Source organism: Falco cherrug, chromosome 11 (assembly GCF_023634085.1).
Source record: "Falco cherrug isolate bFalChe1 chromosome 11, bFalChe1.pri, whole genome shotgun sequence".
In the NCBI taxonomy this organism is placed as follows: Eukaryota; Metazoa; Chordata; class Aves; order Falconiformes; family Falconidae; genus Falco; species Falco cherrug.
In genome coordinates, this window is record NC_073707.1 from 7,298,358 (window position 1) to 7,319,001 (window position 20,644).

Consider the following 20,644-nt stretch of genomic DNA (forward strand, 5'->3'; position numbering starts at 1 on the left):
AGTCTGTCCTGTCTCTGGAAGAAAAACTGTCTTTAAGGAAAGAAACAATTTAGGAATAATAATCATTGAACTACCGGCAAAAGTATGTAGCTAACAGGAATGTGACGTCATCAGGTTTTGATTCTCACTTTATTAGTTTATGTCAGGACCTAATTTTTGGAGATCTGTGATAACACTTCCCAAACAATCTTTAGGACATCAGTAGATTAGCGTTTTTTTGTTGGGGGTGGGGGGGGTGGCGGGTGGAAGGGCTGGTTTTCTGTACCTGGTTCTGTACCCGGGTGACAGCAAAACTGTTGGTACGAGGGACTCTGTAGTTACTCCATTTACAGCCCTGCATAGTTGTCTAAACAGAAGCTCAATTCAATCTCCAAAATAAAACTGTAATTTGATGGAGCTGCAGCATGTAAGTTACAAAAGCATTCACAACTTCCCTTAAAAACATGCTTGACAATTTGCTGCATTTCAAATAAAACTCTGCAAACTCTTATTCACCCTATGTTCAAACCTGCACCTCCATTTCTCATACACATCTCCTGTGATCATTTATGTATTTAGTATTCTTTTGCTTGAGATACCTATCCATCATTACCTGTGTAAGATATGATACAAAGGAAATCGTTTAGTCTTTCATTAACTGCTCTTTTTTTAGGCAGGTATCTTATTTCCAGCAGTTTAAAATGCTATGTCATTTTACTAAATTTCAAGATGACTCTGTAATATCAACAATTCTTTTTAAAACACTGTCATTTTTTGTTTTTATCTTAGAAATTTATCACCACTACCTCTTATCACAGAGCTACATGCATTACTTTGTGGTTCCATTCATACAGTTGACTAAATAATCTTGATCCAGGAGTCTGTGCTGGGATTAAACATGGTCAATAGCAAATGTATTCTTGTCATACTAAATTAGATCTGAAGTAAAAATTGGTTTAGTGCTTTAATCGTTGAGAATTTTGGGATCTGGTATTTCTAGAGTCTAAAAGAAAAAGATTATTTCAAGCAACAACAATATTGGCTATATATCCATGTAGTTAGATATAGCTACAATAAATCTTCATCCCCAGAAGTTGCTAAAAGAATTTCTAGACCCTTTTCCCATTATCACAGTTTCCTAAGTCACACCTTACAAGTTATTCAGAACACTTATTTCAATAATGATGAAATAAACAAAATTAATAATAGAGATTGTGGTAAATCTAACAAACTACATTAAAGGTATTTCAAAAGATGATGTTACGACTTTGTAGAAGCTCATTTCCACAACAGATGGTACCTATTAAACTCCACAGACTAGTCCTGAGAGAAATTTCTAAAGAGGAGTTTTAACGTCATAACTCCTCTGAGTTCATCCCTTTATGAAACCAGGCAGTTTTGAACTGAAATACCCAGGACCCAACACCACAAGCGAAGGGTATGAATACCAGTTGTTCCAACCTGAAATGCAAGCTAATGGTGTTAATTAAAAGAAGGGAGAAACTCAACTCTACTGCTCACTTCTCAGCTGATGTCAGTTATCCAAGAACCAGGTTCAGCTGTGCTAGGGGTTATCAGCTCCTTACTTAAACAAGGGTACAGAGACAGCTGGCAAGGGAGCTCACCACTGTTCCGGCAAGATCTGGTAACAGTTTTGTATAACTACCTTTTCCACCTTTCCAGGTACCCAAATACATTCCACCATGCTTCCTGCTTGATGCAAATACAAAAAAGACAACAACGTGGAAGTAAAAGCCATTTACACCAGTGTTCTCCACAATGGGTTTGTCCCTAGCAGTGCCAGAAAATGCCAAAACTTCCAGTTAAAAGGAGGTGAAAAATTGTAAGGCTCAGCAGGTCATGGTTCACGTTAAAGATGGCTGAGACAACATGATCAGACTGATATAAGCCAAGAACGAAGTAGGTAGTAGTGGAATGTGAGCAGGACTGTATCGGCTTAAGAGCTGACTTCGTCTTTTTTCAAATTTAGATGTATCATCTTCTTTAGAAGTCAAGATCTCTCTTTCTTCTATATCCAGCTACTGTTGAATGCTTGCAAATTAAGAGACTATTGGATTTGTTTTAACCACTTACTTTGTGCCAGAGAATAATAAGGCTTTTTCATTAGGATGCAGACCTTTTTAATCATCCCCGTCTTTTTCTCTTCAAAAGTAATTATTGCAGTGTGTACTAGCATTGCACTTAATAAATCAAATCTATGGCTTCCCTAATGCAAAAGGGGGAGAATCATAATGACAATGTTTGCCGAGAGAAATGTAATTTTTGGAATTTAATTCCTACCCTTGGTCTGGAAAAAATCTGACTCGACCTTCCGCAGAATTTGCGTCTATGGAAAGACAAGAGACATTAGGACCTTTCCTGTTTGTAATCCAGTAAAAAAGTGCTAAGATCTAGTGGCATTTGATTGCTCTTCATAATTAGTTCCTGTCTTCAAAGAAAGTACCATCTATGTAAATTAAAAATAAATAATCCAGCAATTTTTCTAATGCACAGGTAGACGCAAACTCATATACAGGCATAATTTGCTCACAAGTCTTAGAACAATATCATAAAAAAAATAAAAATCAAACTAATGGTTTTTCTTATCTGCTTCATACAGGGATGTCCCTCCTGTAAGAAATTTGTATTATACAGAAAACAAGCTAAACATAAATAAAGAGGCAATGACATACATCTGGCTAGTAAGACAGCAACTATTCTGAATCCACAACAAGAGGTATTTATTGCTCTTCTCTTAAAAAGTTATAGCATTAAGGCATCACTGATCTGAGAGAGAATTCTCAAATAGTAACTTCATAGTCACATTAGTACCATTTTCCAGATCAATATGTATGTAATTAAATGAATACAGGGGAAAACAAGTAGTAATATTTTAAAACCTTATACAATTTATCTCCAGTGAGCAGTGCCAAAAATAATTTTACAAGCTATAAATTTACTAAGTAGTACACAGGAGCAGAACACAGACTTTGTTGCACTCTTACAAGGAGCGCTTTCATTTTCAGCAGAGATTTGAACATATTATACATAACTGGCAGTGCAGAACTTGCTCTTAGACGATGATTTCAAAGGTAATTTATCTTTACTTACATTATACATTTGCTGTAAAATATCCTAGTATTGCAAGTTCCATCAATTAATTCAATAAAAATATTGTAAATTATTTGAAAGTTGATATTAATTCATATTAATAAAGTAGTTAACAGCTGATTTTAAGCCAGCTTATGTTCGGTCTGCTGTCATAGTTGAAACATGACTAGTTCAATATATTCAGGTAGCGAGTAATAAAGAAAAATACGTTTGGTTCAAATTACTGTCACTCCTGTAACCAATTCATAGGGTGGAATCTTGGACTGAAGTCAAACCTCAATACAGCAGGTATTTCATTTGGATGTTGAAACCACAGACCAGTATGTACGACCTTCATTCATGTCTCCTGTACTGAAAGGTCAGCAAATGCCTGCATTTCCCCCCCCCCTAGTTTCTGAAAGTAGTAGGATGCACCTTTTGGGAAGAAGATGCCATTAGATCACAAGTGGTTATAAAATGTGATGCGCTACTTCAAATCTTTTTTTACCCTCTCAGATCTGAATTTTAATTTATTTATTTTTAATTTTTTAAGGCTTCTCACCCCCAAAAGAGTCAGGGAAACACAAAGATTAAAAAAACCAAACAAGAATAATTTTGTAGCTGTTTTTCCGATAGCCAAATAAACTTTTAAGAGCTAAAAAATAGAAAAAAAAATAGTAGGAAAGAAAGAGGACATGAAGTGAGAAGTACAGATACTTTCAGCAGCAAACAGGAAGTAACATTGAAAATCTTTTTGGTTTAAAAACTATATACACAATGAAACTAAAGCTCTACTTTCAAGAACATCAACAAGTATCTACCATTCGTAGTTCTTCAGAAAAATTCACACACCATGAAACCGTATTAACTGTTAAGTGTTTGATATGAACTTTTTAACCTTACCTACCTTCATTTAAAGAACTGAACTGATGAAGCATTTAATACATGTCTGGTAATCTGATTTATCTTCCACCCAAGCCAGTTAATAATTTGCATCTTATTTTCAGTTTGAATTTTATAAGCTTTCACTTCAAGGTAAACACACTGTAAAAATGACCTCAAGGCTCAGAAAACAAGAAGTACAACGTTCATATCTGGTTTATCTACACCACACATGAAATTAAAATTAAAATTAAGTCATTTCCATCTTTCAGTCTTCCCATTTTTGAATGTGGTTAACAACACGTTTTTAACTTCGTCATATGGTTATTGGGGTGTATTTATTTCTGTATACTGTGCATATGAAATATTTTATAAATTCTTGACGTTACTATGACTTAAATATCTTTTTTTTAATGTGTACTACTCCTTTACTTTGCAGCTTCTCACAGACTAAAAAGGGATTTTGTTGAAGAAACTGGGAGAAAGCATAGTTTATACCCTTAATAAAAATACAGCCTCCAATGCAATGAATAGCATTATCTTCTAATTTGTTCAAAATACTAAACTTTTATGATATCAACTCCTTAATAATAAATGAATGACCAAAGAGGTAAAGCTTTTTAACACATGCCAAAATCAGCAACATTTCTCACTAACAATCTGCAGCTCATTATGAAAGGACTATTTGAAGGAAATTATATTTATCAATCAGTCTTATTTCTATGCTTAGTAACATCCATCTGTATAGTTATTCTATGGTGTTATTCATGATGTTATTCCATCAATCACAAAACAAAACTGTGTACAAATAAATGCCAAAAGACTAACAGTTTTTAAACCATTACTCCACTTAAATTATTATACCACCTATTAAAATATTATTAATCAGAGTAAGTAACACTATTTCCTGGCTTATTTGCTTTCTGAAATCCTGTCTACAGCAAAGCAAGTAGTTGCTTTTTCATGCTTTGCCAGACCATACAATGGCCACTTTATGGTGCTTTTTCCTGGTTTTAGCCTTCAACTTCCCTTGGCAAAAGAGGAATCTATTAGCTTGCCCTTAATTGAGAGCACAGAACACTAATAAAAATCAAAACAAGCACGCATCCTGCATTCAAGCAAACTAACTCAACTTCTGCACTTGTTGACTCAGTTTGCACCATTCAATCACAGAAATTTTCAGAGGATCTTACTGGAATAGGCGAGGAACAATTAGAGATTCAAGGCTCCGGCTGGAAGAGAGTGTGGATCCCCAAGTGTCTGATTCACAAGGGAAAAATCCATAAAGATGTCCTGCTTTAAGCACTGGGCAAAATGTTCACACACAGATTCCTGCTTAACTCAATAACTGAAAAAAAACCCAACCCTAACCACCAGCAGCAATCAAGGCTGACAGGTGACAGTTTGAACATTTCTTCATTAACATTTGGTTCCACACAAGAATCTAAAGAGAAGATTTTGAGTGGAAAAATAAGATAGGAGAAACAGCAAATAAAGAAAATTCAACTGCTTCCTTCACCAACTACTCCTAAAAAAACACCTGCAGTGTGCCAAATCACAAAACTGCCTAAATGGAGAGCTCCTTGTAATCCAGAGAAGGCTACAACACTCTGAAGAATTCAACAGTAAGGGAGTTCCACTGGTTTTGTTCCGCTGGTAACTGGTGTCGCAGACCTGTCTGTCAGAGCTAAGGCCAGCAGCAGTGCTCAAACCACTTCTGAAAATCTCTTTAAGCGTTTACAAGTTTCTGGCTTACCTATCAGAAAATAGATGAGAGGGAAGGAGAGGGATGGTAGAGAAAGGATGGGAGTAATTTCACTATATACTCAAAAGCAGTCAAGTAGTTCTCTTCAACTATGCGAGAGACCTTTTTCCCCTGCAAAAGAAAGCTTCTTTTCTTACGTGGACTCAATGGGTTGGTTTGTCCTTCACAGCTTAAGAGGCTGTTTTAACCACTAATTGCTTCTGGTTAGGAAAAAAAAAAATATTTATTCCACAAGCATGGCTCTCCGCCTTTAAAATGTAGAAAGGTCAGAGTGCTGGTGGGATTTTCTGTTTGTTTTATATCAATAACAGAAGGCAAAAGCAGACAGAAATGCAGATACCCAAGTCAGCTCTAAATCCACGGAGCTCCAGAAATGGAAACAGCCTGGTTGTCATAGCAGCAGAGCATGATACCTGAGCTAATTACTCCGTCTGAGAGGCAGAGCTAATTAGTCCAGATGCAGCATCACACTGACACAGTTATAATCCTTCTGGGACCTGGGCAAGCATATTGCTGATTAGACATTTCAGCTTGCTTGCAGCTAGCTCAGAGATCTCAGCCTACTATGCTGTGCTTTACACACATATTCAAAAAAATAAAAAAAGAGAGGGAAAAAAGCAAAAAGATGTTCCCACGAAGAAGCAAGCAATGGAAAAGAGCTCTCAAAAAATCCCATAAAACTTTGAACACTGATCTGCAGCTCTTCTGCAAGAGAGGAGGACACCTGTATCCACAATGCTACAGACCAAACCACAACATTTGAAATGGAAACCTAAGGAGTATGGATACACTTCCACCCCCAGCCAAGTGAAAGTTATTTTAAAAATTGGTTTACCATTACCACAAAAAGTTCCCTGTTATCTAAAAATGCAAAACCCTAAATTAAGTTTCTGACAGAGAAGTAAGAAGTAAATAAACCACCACCAGCTTTAAAGATCGTGAATACTGTGGAAAATATATACCTACCGCTAACAAACAAACCTGTTTTTTTCAAGGATTGGAAACAGCATTTATTTTCTTTTTTTCCAGGAAGTATTTTTGCGTTAACTTTTTTAACTATGGTACTACCTGATACAAGATCCTCTCTCTAGAAGAAGCAATGCATTTTGAAACGGTAGGAAACACAAAGTGAATAGGTGAATGCATCAGTTAACCATTTTCCTGCCACAGAAATACAAAGTAACGTCATGGAGAAGACTACACAAAGGTGTGAAAGGCAGGGATTTTTGTTGGTATTCTTGAAGAAAAAACAGCAAGATAAAGGAAAAATTATTTAAGGAACTATTTTCACTTCTTAGTAATCAAAATTAGCAAAGGCAAACACACACACTTACTGAGCAGGCAAACTAGTGGAAAGATGGCATGAAAAGTGATTTTAACTCCCATGCAAATCTAATTATTGAAGTGCTTTTGGTAGCTCAATAGAACAATCTTTCAATTTATACCAAATGGTCCTTTAAAAACCCAGAAAGATTACTGAGGTCATGCTAAAGCCAAATCCCTCATGTTTTAATGGACATTATTGTATGAACCACAACATATTATACAGAAAGTAACTGATTGAACAGATATTCAGAAGAGTTGACAAAAGACAAGACGTTCTTGAATATTAGGTTCATATTTATTCAATTTTGAGTTGCACAGATCTTTTAAGTTCACCTCCAGAATTATTTTTACAATTTTTCAGTATTAATAATTTACATAACATGCTTGCTTATTCATATCTATAAGAGATCAACTGCATTTCAGGAACATCTCAAGCACAGCTGGAAGATGCTAAGAGATTCATTCAAGTGTATATGGTTCCCAGGAGAATGGGGTAAATGCATAAAAAACAATGTTTCTCTAAACAGAAAGGTATTTTTGTCAGAGTCAATACTGTTGCTAAATAAAACAGTCTGGTGCCTAAATGATTTCTAATTAAAGTCAGAAAATAGACATACACTCTTCGCCTGCTTAAAACTTCTGAAAGAAATGTCAAGTGCATTTTACTTATATCTAGATATCAAATAATTGTAAGCACTGTTAAAATGGTAGGTTTATAAACTTAGCATCACTTTCAAAGTTTCCTGAGGAACCTCCTCCCAAGCTAGTTGTCCTCCTCCCTTCAAGTTAATGATCACAAAGTTAGAGGTAACAGTAAGCATTTAGATCCAGCTTTAGGAAAGAAGGCTGGAGAAGCTGAGAGGATGTCAATGGAGCAAACTGAAAAGAAGAAAATTAAGGAATATTTAGGAAGATAAAGTAGCCATTGAAATTCACAAGGAGCTGTTACTCATCAGAAATGGAAACAAGCAAGTATATCAACAAAATTCTTAAAGGGAAACAAAAATGTCATAATAGAGCTTATAAACTTCCCTGGAAAAGAAACTGGGTCTTCCTCACAAAATACAGAACATCCTCAGATATCCGTACCTCATTTCCACTAAGGACAGCTTAGTATGCATTTTGCCTTAAGTGGACTATCAATAAAATCCACTCTTTTCTGATAAAGTTTACTTAATCTAGAAAACAGGCACATTACTGGAAACTGGAGAGAACAGAACTGTTTGCCAGGATTTTAACCCTCTTTTACAGCTGTTACTGTACCCACTGCAAAAATTCCAACACAGAAATAAATCCCCCAAACATGCTATGAACTCAGGGGATAAAGTCATTTTTGCTTCCTTTCTGCCATCATTGCTGTTCAGGACGAGAAGGCAAATAAAGCAAGCTCAGCAGACAGATATCCCTGAGGGTACAAAGCAGAGTACCAAAAATGGATAGAAAGTCACCATTTAAAAAAAAAAAAAAACAGAAGAAAAAAAAAGAAGTAAATGACATCAGCCACTTGAAGCGCTGCTGCTTCACAGCCAATAACCGAAAGGTTTTTCTGGGAAGCAATTGCTTCAGCAACATATGGTTGACAGTGGGCATTCAGCCTGCACCAGTCAGTAACAAGAGGTTTAAAAAATGCGAATCTTCTGAGATATGAGCACTGCTTTCTCTAACAAGGAGGAAGAAAGGAAGCACAAATTAGAGAGCAGCAGGGGAATGAAGATATTTATGACATGCCTCCACCAAAAGCTTGCATCAATAGAAACATATGGCCAAGGATCCCTTGTGTTTAAAGCTGCCCAAATTCTTAGAAAGAAGCCTGTGGGGTTGATTTTTTATATACACCTTTAGGAGAGTGTTAAAAAAGAAGTGAACAGAATACAGCTACTTCTACATAAGCTGCCAAAAAAGTCTGAAAAATATTTTAGGGGATCTGTGAAAACAGTACAGACATTGACACAGGCTGGTAATCTAAACTCTAAGCTTCAGCCCTTTCACAGAATGCTTCCAGAGCTTCAGTCTTTTCCATCATCCACAAAATAAGTTTACTTCCTTAAGCTAAGAAAAAGGGTTGCTGAAGCTGCTGATGGCTCATATTTCTTTTCTCTGATGCTTCTAACTGTACTTGGGATTTCACCTAAGAAGGAAGAACAGGGACTTCTACCCAGATCTTCTGATGCTAAAGGTATATTCCCGTATCACTCACAATATGAAGAAAAAGAATTTTGGAATTGCAGGTTATTTTCAACTCTACTCAAGGCAAATTATAAAAAGCATCAGGAAACAGCAAATAGTTTGTTTTTGGACGCTACAGAGGGAGGGAGCAGGGCTCTGTCTTTCTCTGTTTTCAAGGCTGAGTTAACTGAAAAAAGACAACACATGAAAAATTCATTAGAAGGTACAGTGTGGCAACAGAATGCTAGAAAGACTGACTGCCGCATGTCTGGTAATGGAGACTGCTTAAATAGGGTATAAAAGGCAGGCCACTTGCTGCTGACTTGATAAAGTATTACAGAGGAAGAAATAAGATGGGTGAGTCATCCAGAAGAAATCTTTCTTGCTAAATGAAGCCAATTGAAGCCTGACTCCTTCCCCTTCGGTTTAAAAAACCTATCATTTTCCTAGAAAGAAAGACAAAATAGCAAAGTTAAGGTACAGCTACACCTACTAATTCTTGTAATTAAAAAATGAGGAAGAAACAGAAAGGGGAAGTAAAGGCATGCCTACCTTGATTAGCAGATCTTTTGTCTTCTTTTGCTGATGAGTGTCACTGTGAGGATTTGTACACTTTAGGATGATGACAGGAAAGTGAGAAAAAGAAAGGGTAGGCCCTTAACAAACATGCTTTAAATAAAATTATTCTTGAACGTAGACAATATTTCTATATAAACCATGCATATGAGGAGTAGCAATCCATGTGTATCCACATCTTTACCAGCATTTGCACTAATACATGTTTGTATGACTGTCAGATTTATTCTATACAACTTGTTTCCAACGTTCTGTACCTCGACATCCTGAACACTGGATAAAGAAGTTGATTAAATCCAGAAGTGCTATGTCCCTGTCTTGTTTATATGATTCAATCCAGTCGTCCACCACAGACTGTCAAGAAAAAAAGAATACTTATCAGAGACTCTTAAAAAGTGTTTTATTAAAGGCAAATGACTTATTATTTTCAGAACATAATTTTATAACTGAGCATTTATTTTGCACAATTATACACGTGTACAAATTCAGAAATCTATACACCTTCTCTCAGGGTGGAGACAGAACAAATATTGTTAGGGAACAGAACTATATGCATCATTTTCTGGTGTTATGATTGTATAAACACAAGTTCAAATTGAAATTACTGTAGTTCCTCAAAACTCTACTTACAGTATTCATCCAGTTTCAAAATTGTGTTGAAAAAACAAACACTGTGATTCCTTTCAGAATGACCAACATATATTCCCAGAAAACTGATGAGCAGAAACACTTTGGGATAAAAACTGATTTTATATTGCACAGTGAACATCTCTGTATTTATAAAGGCCAAAGTAGTGCATCAGTCATTCAGAAACACTGTACATAGTTCAGGAAGACAGAATGCAACAAGGAACACTTAGTAAATAAAAATAATGTACAGAAGTTGGTCTTACAGTGTTTGCGAGTCAATAAGCCACCTGAATCACAGTATATGGAGCTGAGTCACAGTTTCAAACTGCACTCAGAACTGCAAGTAGCCAGGAGATAATTTTATAATCACTGATACGCAGACATACCATGCAGTCATTATTATGAATAATAGCAGGGAGGAGGACAGAAAGCACACAGGTGTGAAAAATGTTTGTCATCTCATATATTAATCTCTAGAGACAGAAAACGTGCCTCAGCTTGATAAGAAAGGGCACTAAATGAATTTTGCCAGTCAACACTGAAGTGCAATCACAGCATCAGAAAGAGTTAATGGCAGATACACATCTGCAAGGAATGCAGCAAAGCCCATAGCTGCTTCCCATACAGATACTTTACCCCAGAGTTCTGACTACAGAACCCTCTCAGAGCTGTCCAGACCCACAAGTTATAAAACTCCAGATGTAGGTAAAATGAAGCCATGAGAAGGCAAACACAAAACAACTAAAGAAACACTTAAAAACTGTTCTAGGAAAGAAAGAGGGTTGTGTGAGGTCCTTCTTCAGCCTGCTTCACGCTTAAGGAAGACAAGTACGGCTGCCTTTCATGTCACTAAAATACAGTGTTCCAAGTACCTCAGTTACATAAACACTGAAGGTAAGGAATTGTGTATGTTTATTGTAACCAAATGCTATGTTTTATTTATTTTGTGAGACAAAAGAAAAAATCTTTACTGTTCCATACATGTGGCAGCATTCTTTAAGAGAAGTTTGATTATGCTATTGGAGTACACCTGGCAAATGGATTATTTTATTTTGGAGAGTTCAGGTTTGCAATGAATTTTTATAAAATTAATTTTAAAAATCCTGCATGTACACATCCACCCCACCACCACCACACCTACGCAACCAGCTTCCAACCATGCTGAAAGAACAAACATGAAAGACAAAATCCAAAGAATTCAGCCTCTTAGAAAAATCTGGCCTCTTTCTAAATGAGTAGATATAAAGACAGGATCTTGAAAAATCCCTCTGCAGTTGCTAGTTTATCCAAGTGCAAACTGCCCTGATCACCAGTGGGACTTCAGCAGGTGTATGAGAAAAGGGAAGTAGCAAGAGACACACACACAACTCTGAACTGAGCCAACCACTCTCGTTTAACACTGATCACTGTTCTCCTTAACCCAGGACAGGATGAGACGATCCATATTATTATGTTACTCAACAACCAGCCTGAGTCTCTAAACATTTAGTTTTCCAGGAAGCTTAAGCTTTTACAGGTTTTGTCTACCCATACACCCACACATGCATGCCCAGTAAGAGAAACAATCTTACGAAGAGGTTCATCTGCTACTTAGAAGAAATTAAAAAGGAAGTCTTGGCCTCTAATTCATCTTCCCACAAGCTGAGGGGACATGAAGCAGCAGCACAAAAGCAGTTATCTAGAACGCTTCGCTGTTACTTCATCCTGAATTTAGACCCGTTCCTGTAAGTATCAATCATTTCAATCAATCAGCAGAATTCTCCAGGGCACATAAAACCAAAAGTAGCCAAACGTAAAAATTATTTACTAGACCAAATATTGACAAACCTTAACAACCAGACTGCTGGTGTACTACCAGCTTAAAAGATTTGTTTGAACAGCTATATTAGTGGAGGTATCAGAACAACATGCAATTGCCAGCAGCTATTTTTTTCACTGAAGAAAATAGCAGCTGTGCTGGGTCGGACTATATGTTCAGCTGCCCAACAGGGCTTACAGATGTAGGGAGAAATATATGAATAGGCAAGAATATAACGATACTTCTGAATTACTCTCCCAGACCCTTAAGACCCTAGCGTATTTCTTCTCTCACGAACGTATCTGTCAAAACCAGGAAGTTTCATACCTACACCATCTTGCAGCAATGTGTCTTAATCATTCACTGCCAAAAAAGAGTAATTGTTTTGTTTTAAACTTGCAAATTGCTAGATCTATTTGATGCAACCTAATTCTTACAAAGAAGAGAAAACAAATCTGAAGCTCCTGTTTGTATTCTCCATGCTCCCGTCTGGTCACCTCTTTCCAGGCAGAATAATCCTACACTGTGCCACACGGCTTGAACAGAAACATTTCCATATCTTTATCTTTGCTCACTCTTGTCACACATCTCTTAACAGTTTCTGAAGTCTCCTATATTCTTCTTCAAGCCTGGGAAGTCTCAGATGCTCTTCCTGAGTGTTAGTAACTAGTTTGCCAGCATCTGAGCACTGTCCACAGCCTAGTTTCACATAAAACATTCCCTTGTAGAAGCAAGGCTGACCTGAGAGATTCATTTCTACATTCATAATTACTCCTGTTTCTTGCTACAACATACTGCCCCTTCAGCTACACCACCACAACTGTTTCTGGACTGTGCTATAAATATTACAAGTGAACCCATTCGGACTGAAAAAAAGGGGGAGCAGAGGGGAGAGACCTGGAGGAATATCTTTTATTTTTGTTTCTGCTTCTTTCAAACAATTATTCAATTGGTTTTTTGCAGCGCTACCTCAAAACCACAGCATCAGTGCAGCTCATCTCCCTTCTGGTATTTTTTGTCTCCTTCTACAAAAAGAATTTTGAGGGACATGCTGTGCTGTTGGGCACTAAGGGCCCACTCTGTCCTACCCAGTACAGCGCTCACATTTTCAACCCAGAACTATAATGCAATTCACAGAAAAATAAAGACAAGCAGCCGATCTCAAGACTGACGGACCAGACTCGAGGCAATGCAGTCTTCAGTGGCAGCAGTAGATAAAAACCAGCAAAATCAGAGGGAAGGTTCTGAGCAGGGAGAGCAGGCAGAGCAGGCAAAGCCTGCCTCCTGTGTCATCTAGCCCTAGCAGAGGATGGACAAAGCTTCAACTAGAATGTTGAATGTTTGGGTACAATTCCTTTTACCTAACTTCACATGCACAGCCCATGTAGTCACACAAGCTAGTCACTGCCTTCATCCTCTGCAGCGTGTACGTGTGCACACACATGCACACATATATAGAGCCAATATCCAGTGGAGATGGCAGCATAATCCACCCGTCTAGAGCAGGTTCGCAGTGAGACGCGATGGCTCCCGCTTAACAATGCTGGGGTTCACGCCAAGCCAAGCACAGGCACCTGACCTCTTGACATCAGTACAAGTCACGCAAACTGTATTCACCAATCCCTAAAAATAAGAGGGGTATTTTCAGGGTATCAAAATCAAAGTAACACCCACAGAACTATATCTTTCACACACACCCCATGCACATTTGGCACGCTTGTTGGTAAATTTTTTTAAAGATTACAGTTTAAGACAACAGGAGATAATGAAGCCAGACTACATATGCTACAACAGTTGGAACTTAATCAAACTGTTGACTTCTGATGTAACAGAAAAGAGCTATAAAAACTGAAAACACTAGGATGAAAAAATAAAAATTATACAAATCAGACCTAAAACAGAGGCAAGTATCAACTGAATCAAGAAAAAACAGCAATAATCCAAATACCAGGGAAAAGGACAAACACTAGCAGAAAAGAAATCAAACAGGCAATAGCGTAGCAAGTGGTGCAACAAGCAACCACTACCAGAAGAGGAATTATTTTGCATAAAAATGCATAGAGAGAAGGACTCCTATTAAAAACAAGGAGTTCTAACCAACAGTCCACAGGTTAAAGCAAACCCTCCAGGACGATTTTATCTTGTTAGAGCAGCCTCTATCCAGCCACCCTGTTTTTAAGAGCTTCTCAGACATAAGCAAAGAGCAAAATCAGGGAACAACCCACATCCAGTCACCATCTCACCCAGAAGCATCCTGCCCTGGCCCCCTCCCTGCCACCTGTCCCCAGTGCAGAACTGGTACTGCAGCAACGGCACATGCAGTGACAGGAGGAGGGAAGGACTGGTCAGCTCTTTGGAAAGGAGGTAGCTACAAGGAGGCTCCAGCCACCAGAAGAATTCATCCCCACAAGAGCCTTGTTGCCTACTTCTGCAAAACACTTATGAAAGACGGTAGGAATAGACTGCATGAGTTGTTTTGGTGGTACCCATCTGCTTCCAAATGTTTTTACCTTCAGATGAGAAGAGAGCATGGATTTACCATACGGAAACGTGCACTTGCATGCTGTGCATGAGATACATGATAAACTCAGCATTCCTGGGAAGCAGAAGATCTACAGTACACGTGCTACAGCACTCTGCCCAGGTGCAGGAAATCCATGCCTTTGGGATTCACCAGATTCAATGCACGTGCACAGGGAAAAGGCTCCCCTGACAAGGTTATGAAGCACAATGAATGAGAAAGTGCACAAAAAATTATTTAGCTTCTCATCTTCATTACCAGACTGGAGTGAGGCAAGGAATACTGGAAGTAAATTTTAAGCTAAGTAAAAAATTATCTAGCTCAGTTACATAGATAAAATCTCAAGATGACTCCAGTAACATCCACATGACCCCCTTTCACTTCCTGCTGTCAGAAAACACCTAGACATAAACATACACACATGTAAATGTACATATATATACATATGCACACACAGAGATGCACCACATCTGAGTCAGTCAGCATAACAAGTCCATACATGTTACAAAAACAAGACTCAAGCATTTTTTTTTAAAATCTGAAAATGCTTCTATTCTTAGAAGAACTGCGTGAAAAATCAAGGTCTTCTGCAAATGGCAGATGATGTATAGTACAAATGCATAGTCAGTACAGGAATTTTTAAAAGTCCCTAACAGCTTCCAAGAGAATCTCACATAATTTAACTCTCCAGGGTTTATGTAAGAACTATCATGCAGCACAATTCAAAGAATATGCCAAATAGGCAACCCTTTAGAAATAAAAACCTTAAAGCAAGCAGCAGAATAGATCCATAGCCTGAGTAAACAACTTAAAATCAATCACGGAGACTTGCAGATGTATTGACCTTCACATCTCAAAGTCTGCTAATAGGTAAATAGGAACATTTTATAGTACTGAAGAGAACCAGCAGCTTGGATTGCCAGTAAAAGCAAAAGTCTGATGCAATGAATGAAATAATGAAGCTAGTTATCTTATTACCTCCTGGAGGCTTTACAGCCATGAATCCATTTCATATTCCTTCAGTGCATGAACATTACTACATCCAGGAGCATTAAGTGCTGGAGGAACCAGAGGGAGGGACTAACTGCAGATGATACCTTGCCAGGTCATGCAAATTAGCAAAAAAACCCCAAAAAACCAGTCCCACTAAATATTAATGAAAGTTGATTTCCTAAAAGCTATTTCACAATTTAAATTAAGTAACAATCTGGCAGCAGTGCTACGAACACAAAGTGAAAACAAATGACACTATATACAAAGTGCACATTCAAGTGTAAGATCTGAGTCAACTATAAGCAAAGGCAAATCAAGTATAAAGAAAATTTAAGTAATCCGCCATTTCATACAGCTGATTGTGGACATGCTTCACCTACAGTGAATATGGCAGAACAAAAAATTACACCAGAACAGATGTGCAGTGTGTTTACATTAAAGGTAGGGAAAAAAAACCAAAATCAAAGCTTATACTAACATCTTCTGCCAAAAACCCAATGTTACTCAAATGAAATTCAAAGCTTATTAAAACAAAAAAGGAATGCACAGTGAAATTAATATGAATATCTGTATAAAGAACAGCCCAAAGAGAAGATGAAAAGCTAGAAGACATGCTTTTACAGAGAGTGAGAACTGAAGAGTACACTGACAATAAGAACACAGGAAAGGAAAGGCAAGTAGTGAAAGTCTTACAATGCTCTGCATAGAAGTTAAGTGAATCTGTGCAGGTATTTTAAGGAATAATAAAAGTCTTTTACAGTTAAATTTCATTAAGACTAAAGTAATTAGACATTTACTGGGGTGAAGGCAGTTCCTAACACATGAAAGTATGTGTAATTTTAAGATTGTGCATTAGACTTCAGGATGACTGGTTGCATTCCAAATCAAAGACAGTAAGTCTAATATATACCCACTGAAAAGCCTAATGTAAGGTTAATAAAAAGGAACTGTGTATTGAGAAGCTGCAATTTATTCTTTTACTTCTAAACATGGTCAGGTCATTTTAAATTATTAAAGACTTCACACTTTGCTACCACCTAGCAAGCACTTTCTGAAAAGCCAAAATGATTCTTTAAAAAAATATATATCTTCCTTTAATGTAAAAGTACCTGTTGGTTTTTGCACCATAAGCAAAAATATGAAAATCTGGTTTATGCAGTATATTCATACGTATGTAACTTCTTTTTTCCTTAAGAACAGAAAGGAATACAATCCTAGGAATATTTATTCCCAATAAAACTAAGCGATTCATATTCTTCATACAAAGATATCAGAGTTTGGTGTTTCATATAAATAAATATTTCTATGCAGCAAAGTGGGCATTAAATATTATGTGGGAAAATCAGAGTAACACATTATATGGAACTATTTGGGAGAAAAATATACTACTGAAGGATAAAATTGATTGGCACAATTTAACTGGCATTACACACATGCATAAAAGTTATTCTTCTTTTTGAGAGAAATTCTTCTCTCAAATGGATTAAAATCACAGGAACTGCCGAGGACAAGCACTCTCGTCACAGCAGATCCGCACTGCTCAGAGCTGCATTTCCTCACCTGCGCCCTCAGAAATGCTGGGTGGACCATGCAACGGCCTCACACCAAGCAGATTTTCTACTATGGTACAGAATTTTTGTAGGTGCTAATCTTTCACAATTGACCCATTATGCAAATTCCAAGAGGCTGCGTCTGTTGGAGCTGGGCCACTCATGGGCATAAATGGTTCCAAGGTGCTACAAAGCATCAAAAATACTCATGTACACTGAACATGAGAATACAAAAATCCTTAGAAGAGTGCAGAAACAAAGTCAGTCACTCCAATAAGAGAGCGCCATCAACTTACTAAAAAACATGATTCAAGTTTTTTGCTAGCACAATTTGGAAAGGGTTCACAGGTCACCCCAGACACTTAAAACAGCAAGAGACTTCTCCAGCTTTAAATATAATGGTATTTTCAGGTATAAATGCTTCTACACACTGCACCACTGGCACATGTGTTCACATTAACAGCAAAATCACTCTAGATCATCTTGCATCAAAAGAGAAAAGAAATCTTGTGTGATAACTGCAGAAAAATTAATTTGGTATTAAGGGATATCCTTCTATTTATTTAATGCTTTGTTTGGTGGCTAAATTGTTCCTAGTATAACAAGCATGGAAACATGTACCTAGTTTTGATTTCAATTCAGTAGCATACAGCCAAAAGCAAAGCAAAACTAGGCTGCAGAAGAAATCCATCTAGTAATATGAAAACAAAATACTAGTTTAAATGTCAGTAATAGCTGCAGATATTTTACCCTTTAAACTGTAGAGAACAGATACTTAAACTCCTAAGGAGTTTCTGAGACCGTTTGAGAAAACCCGAAGTTATTATCCGTCCTTCAAGTTGAAGAATACAGCATTGTTAAAATAAAACAAAGGACAATTAAATTAAAACATGCCTTTAACACAAAAACCATGGATAACACTTAATATCATATGTCTGTACATCATTAATCTTCAAAAACCCTAACTCCCTGAAGTGGCTGAGGCAGACACAAAGACACTAGCCAGCAACTACCCTACTTTAAGTAGGAAGAAGGGACGAGAAAGCCATTAAGGCTACTGAGAACATGGACACCATGTTCACCCTGAGCTACAAACAGTCAGGGGAGGGAGAATTCCCACAACATTTTTCCCTTCTTATCCTCATTCTTAACTGCTGTTGTCAGAGACAGGATATTCGCCTTCTGGTATGATCCAGTTACAGCTGCTCCGATGTTTTTAAGCTCAAGTGTACATATAAAAATATGTATGTAATTCTTCCTAAATAAGGTAGATATGGTGACGGGTATAGTCATTCTAATCGAGAATAAGTCTCAGCTGCTGCCAGAGATGGGTTGAATCAGTGAGCTGATCCAGCTGAAAAAAATCCAAAGTGTCAGGTTCTAATTAAACCCGTTTCTTGGTGTAACTACAAAACACACAAGAAAGGTGCAAAAAACATCAGCTGTAGGTGTGGGAGAAGGTGGGACCAATCTGTTCAACAGCAGCCTCAGTTTACCCAGGATTAAAGCAGGCATGGAACAATCCTTTCCAACCAGAACCACTGGAAAGACTAAGGAAAATCGGGATTATCTATATTGCATAATGATTATGTGATTAAAATAACTGTGACATAAAATTCCAGGGAGTTGAAAGAAGTGAGCAAACCAAAGCTTAATCCATGCAGAATGCGTTAGGAACCAGCTGATAAAAGCTTAGCAGTCACTGGGCCTTGTTCTCCTACCAACCTCCTTTCCCTGGGAAAAGCCAGCCCAAGGAGTGGCCCTGCTTTGCGGGGGGCAGCACCCAGTGTCTTCTCCAAGGCCAGTGCCACCTCCCGTGCCATCTCGGCCAGCCCAGTTCCCCCCTGTGATAGCCAAGGCACCGGTGACCACCAGGACAGGGGAGCAGCCACTGCAGTGAGAGCCAGGGGGAACAACGATGTTCAAAACTTGGGCTCTTCCTCTACGGTTCCTGAGGTTGCCCTCCCCAGCTGCTAACTAACTGTAACTAGTATTACTATTACTATAGAAAAATGAGGGTTGTAAAAGAAGCTGTTGGCTTAATGCAGGAATGGGTGTAATTCCATAGTGTGAGCTATGCAGGGAGGTAGTACGCAGACCACATGGTCTATTTCTGCCCTAAATGCCATGAAAGTATAAAAATTACTGAAATTATATAGGAAGTGCCATAATAACAAGATGCATAAAGACATATCAGCTCTTTGGAAGAGCTGACTGTCTTGCATTTCTGTATGTGAATAGCATCTCATCTGCAGCAAACTGCTGATGTCGATTAAGGGTAACTGGTAACGCACAGTATAGCGAGTAATCACGGCACAGGTCTGCTCACGTTTTGCTATCGAACACCTCTTAAGGTTATTGATGACCACCTCTGATGTTCTGGGGGAGGCACAAATCCCCTTTGCACGTGGGAAAGCAGAACACTTCTATGCTTGGTTTGACCAACACAGAAGCACCAGCTGCATTGCAGCTAATTGGTTGTAATTTACTTATAAAAAATTTTCAGAAGGAGGCCTAAATAAAGTTTGAGATCACCACACGCTCTTTATTTCACTGCTGGCTTCATGCCAGGGTCAGAGACCAGTGTGGAAACGCCTATGAAGATTTAAGCTACAGATCAGCCTCCTGTCGTGGGGGCTCAGGTGGGGGAGCGGAGGTTCACCCACACCCCTCATTCCCGTCGGCAGGAACTCGGGCAGCTCAGCGCGCGAGAAATGGGGATGTAGCCTGTGCTGCTACAGAGGTTTAGGGTGGGGAAATACAGTGGATATAGCTGTCTCTGTAAAGTCATTCAAGGGAAAAAATAAATAAACGAGACAAATGACAAAAAGCAGAAGTGTGTCATGTTTGCCTAAGAAAAAAAAAAAAAAAAAAAGACCCACAGAGCTGAAAAAAGCTCTATGAACAGTCTAAATGGACTAACAAGATGTACCCACAGAAAACACGAACAGCAGGTCATATCACACTTCGTACACTGAGAGTTGCCGACAGAAAAACTTGTGAAGCAACTAACTGTACAAAAGGTTACAGAGCAGATTAAAAAAACAGTGACAACAATCCGATACCAACTTCGTGTAGGTATCAAATCAATTCATAGAGTTCAAATGAGACTTAACACCAACACAACTAGCACTTCATAACAGAGGCAAAGACTTACATGCAAAGGGCAGCTCCGAAGTTACGTACACTTGAAATACAAAATATTAACCTAACTTTGTTTCACTGTAAGAACCAAACAGCAATAAGCCTGAAGAGAAATAGTAAATGAACCCTGCTATGAGAAGCAAAATAGAGGACAAACTTAAAAGAAGTGAGAACTGAATTCAGCTACAGACTTCCATGAGTTGGCAACACACAAAGCCAGAAAA

The 20,644-nt window shown here is 38.0% G+C and overlaps 1 protein-coding gene across 1 annotated transcript in view; it reads right to left on the minus strand.

The window, feature by feature from the left end:
- The window catches only part of STAG1 (STAG1 cohesin complex component), a 199,728-nt gene that overhangs the window by 116,185 nt on the left and 62,899 nt on the right, over positions 1-20,644 (minus strand). Inside the window, exon 5 of the mRNA XM_055723474.1 lies at positions 10,042-10,138. Within this exon, the coding sequence (XP_055579449.1) occupies positions 10,042-10,138 (97 nt within the window). The remainder of the gene's footprint in view (positions 1-10,041; positions 10,139-20,644) is intronic.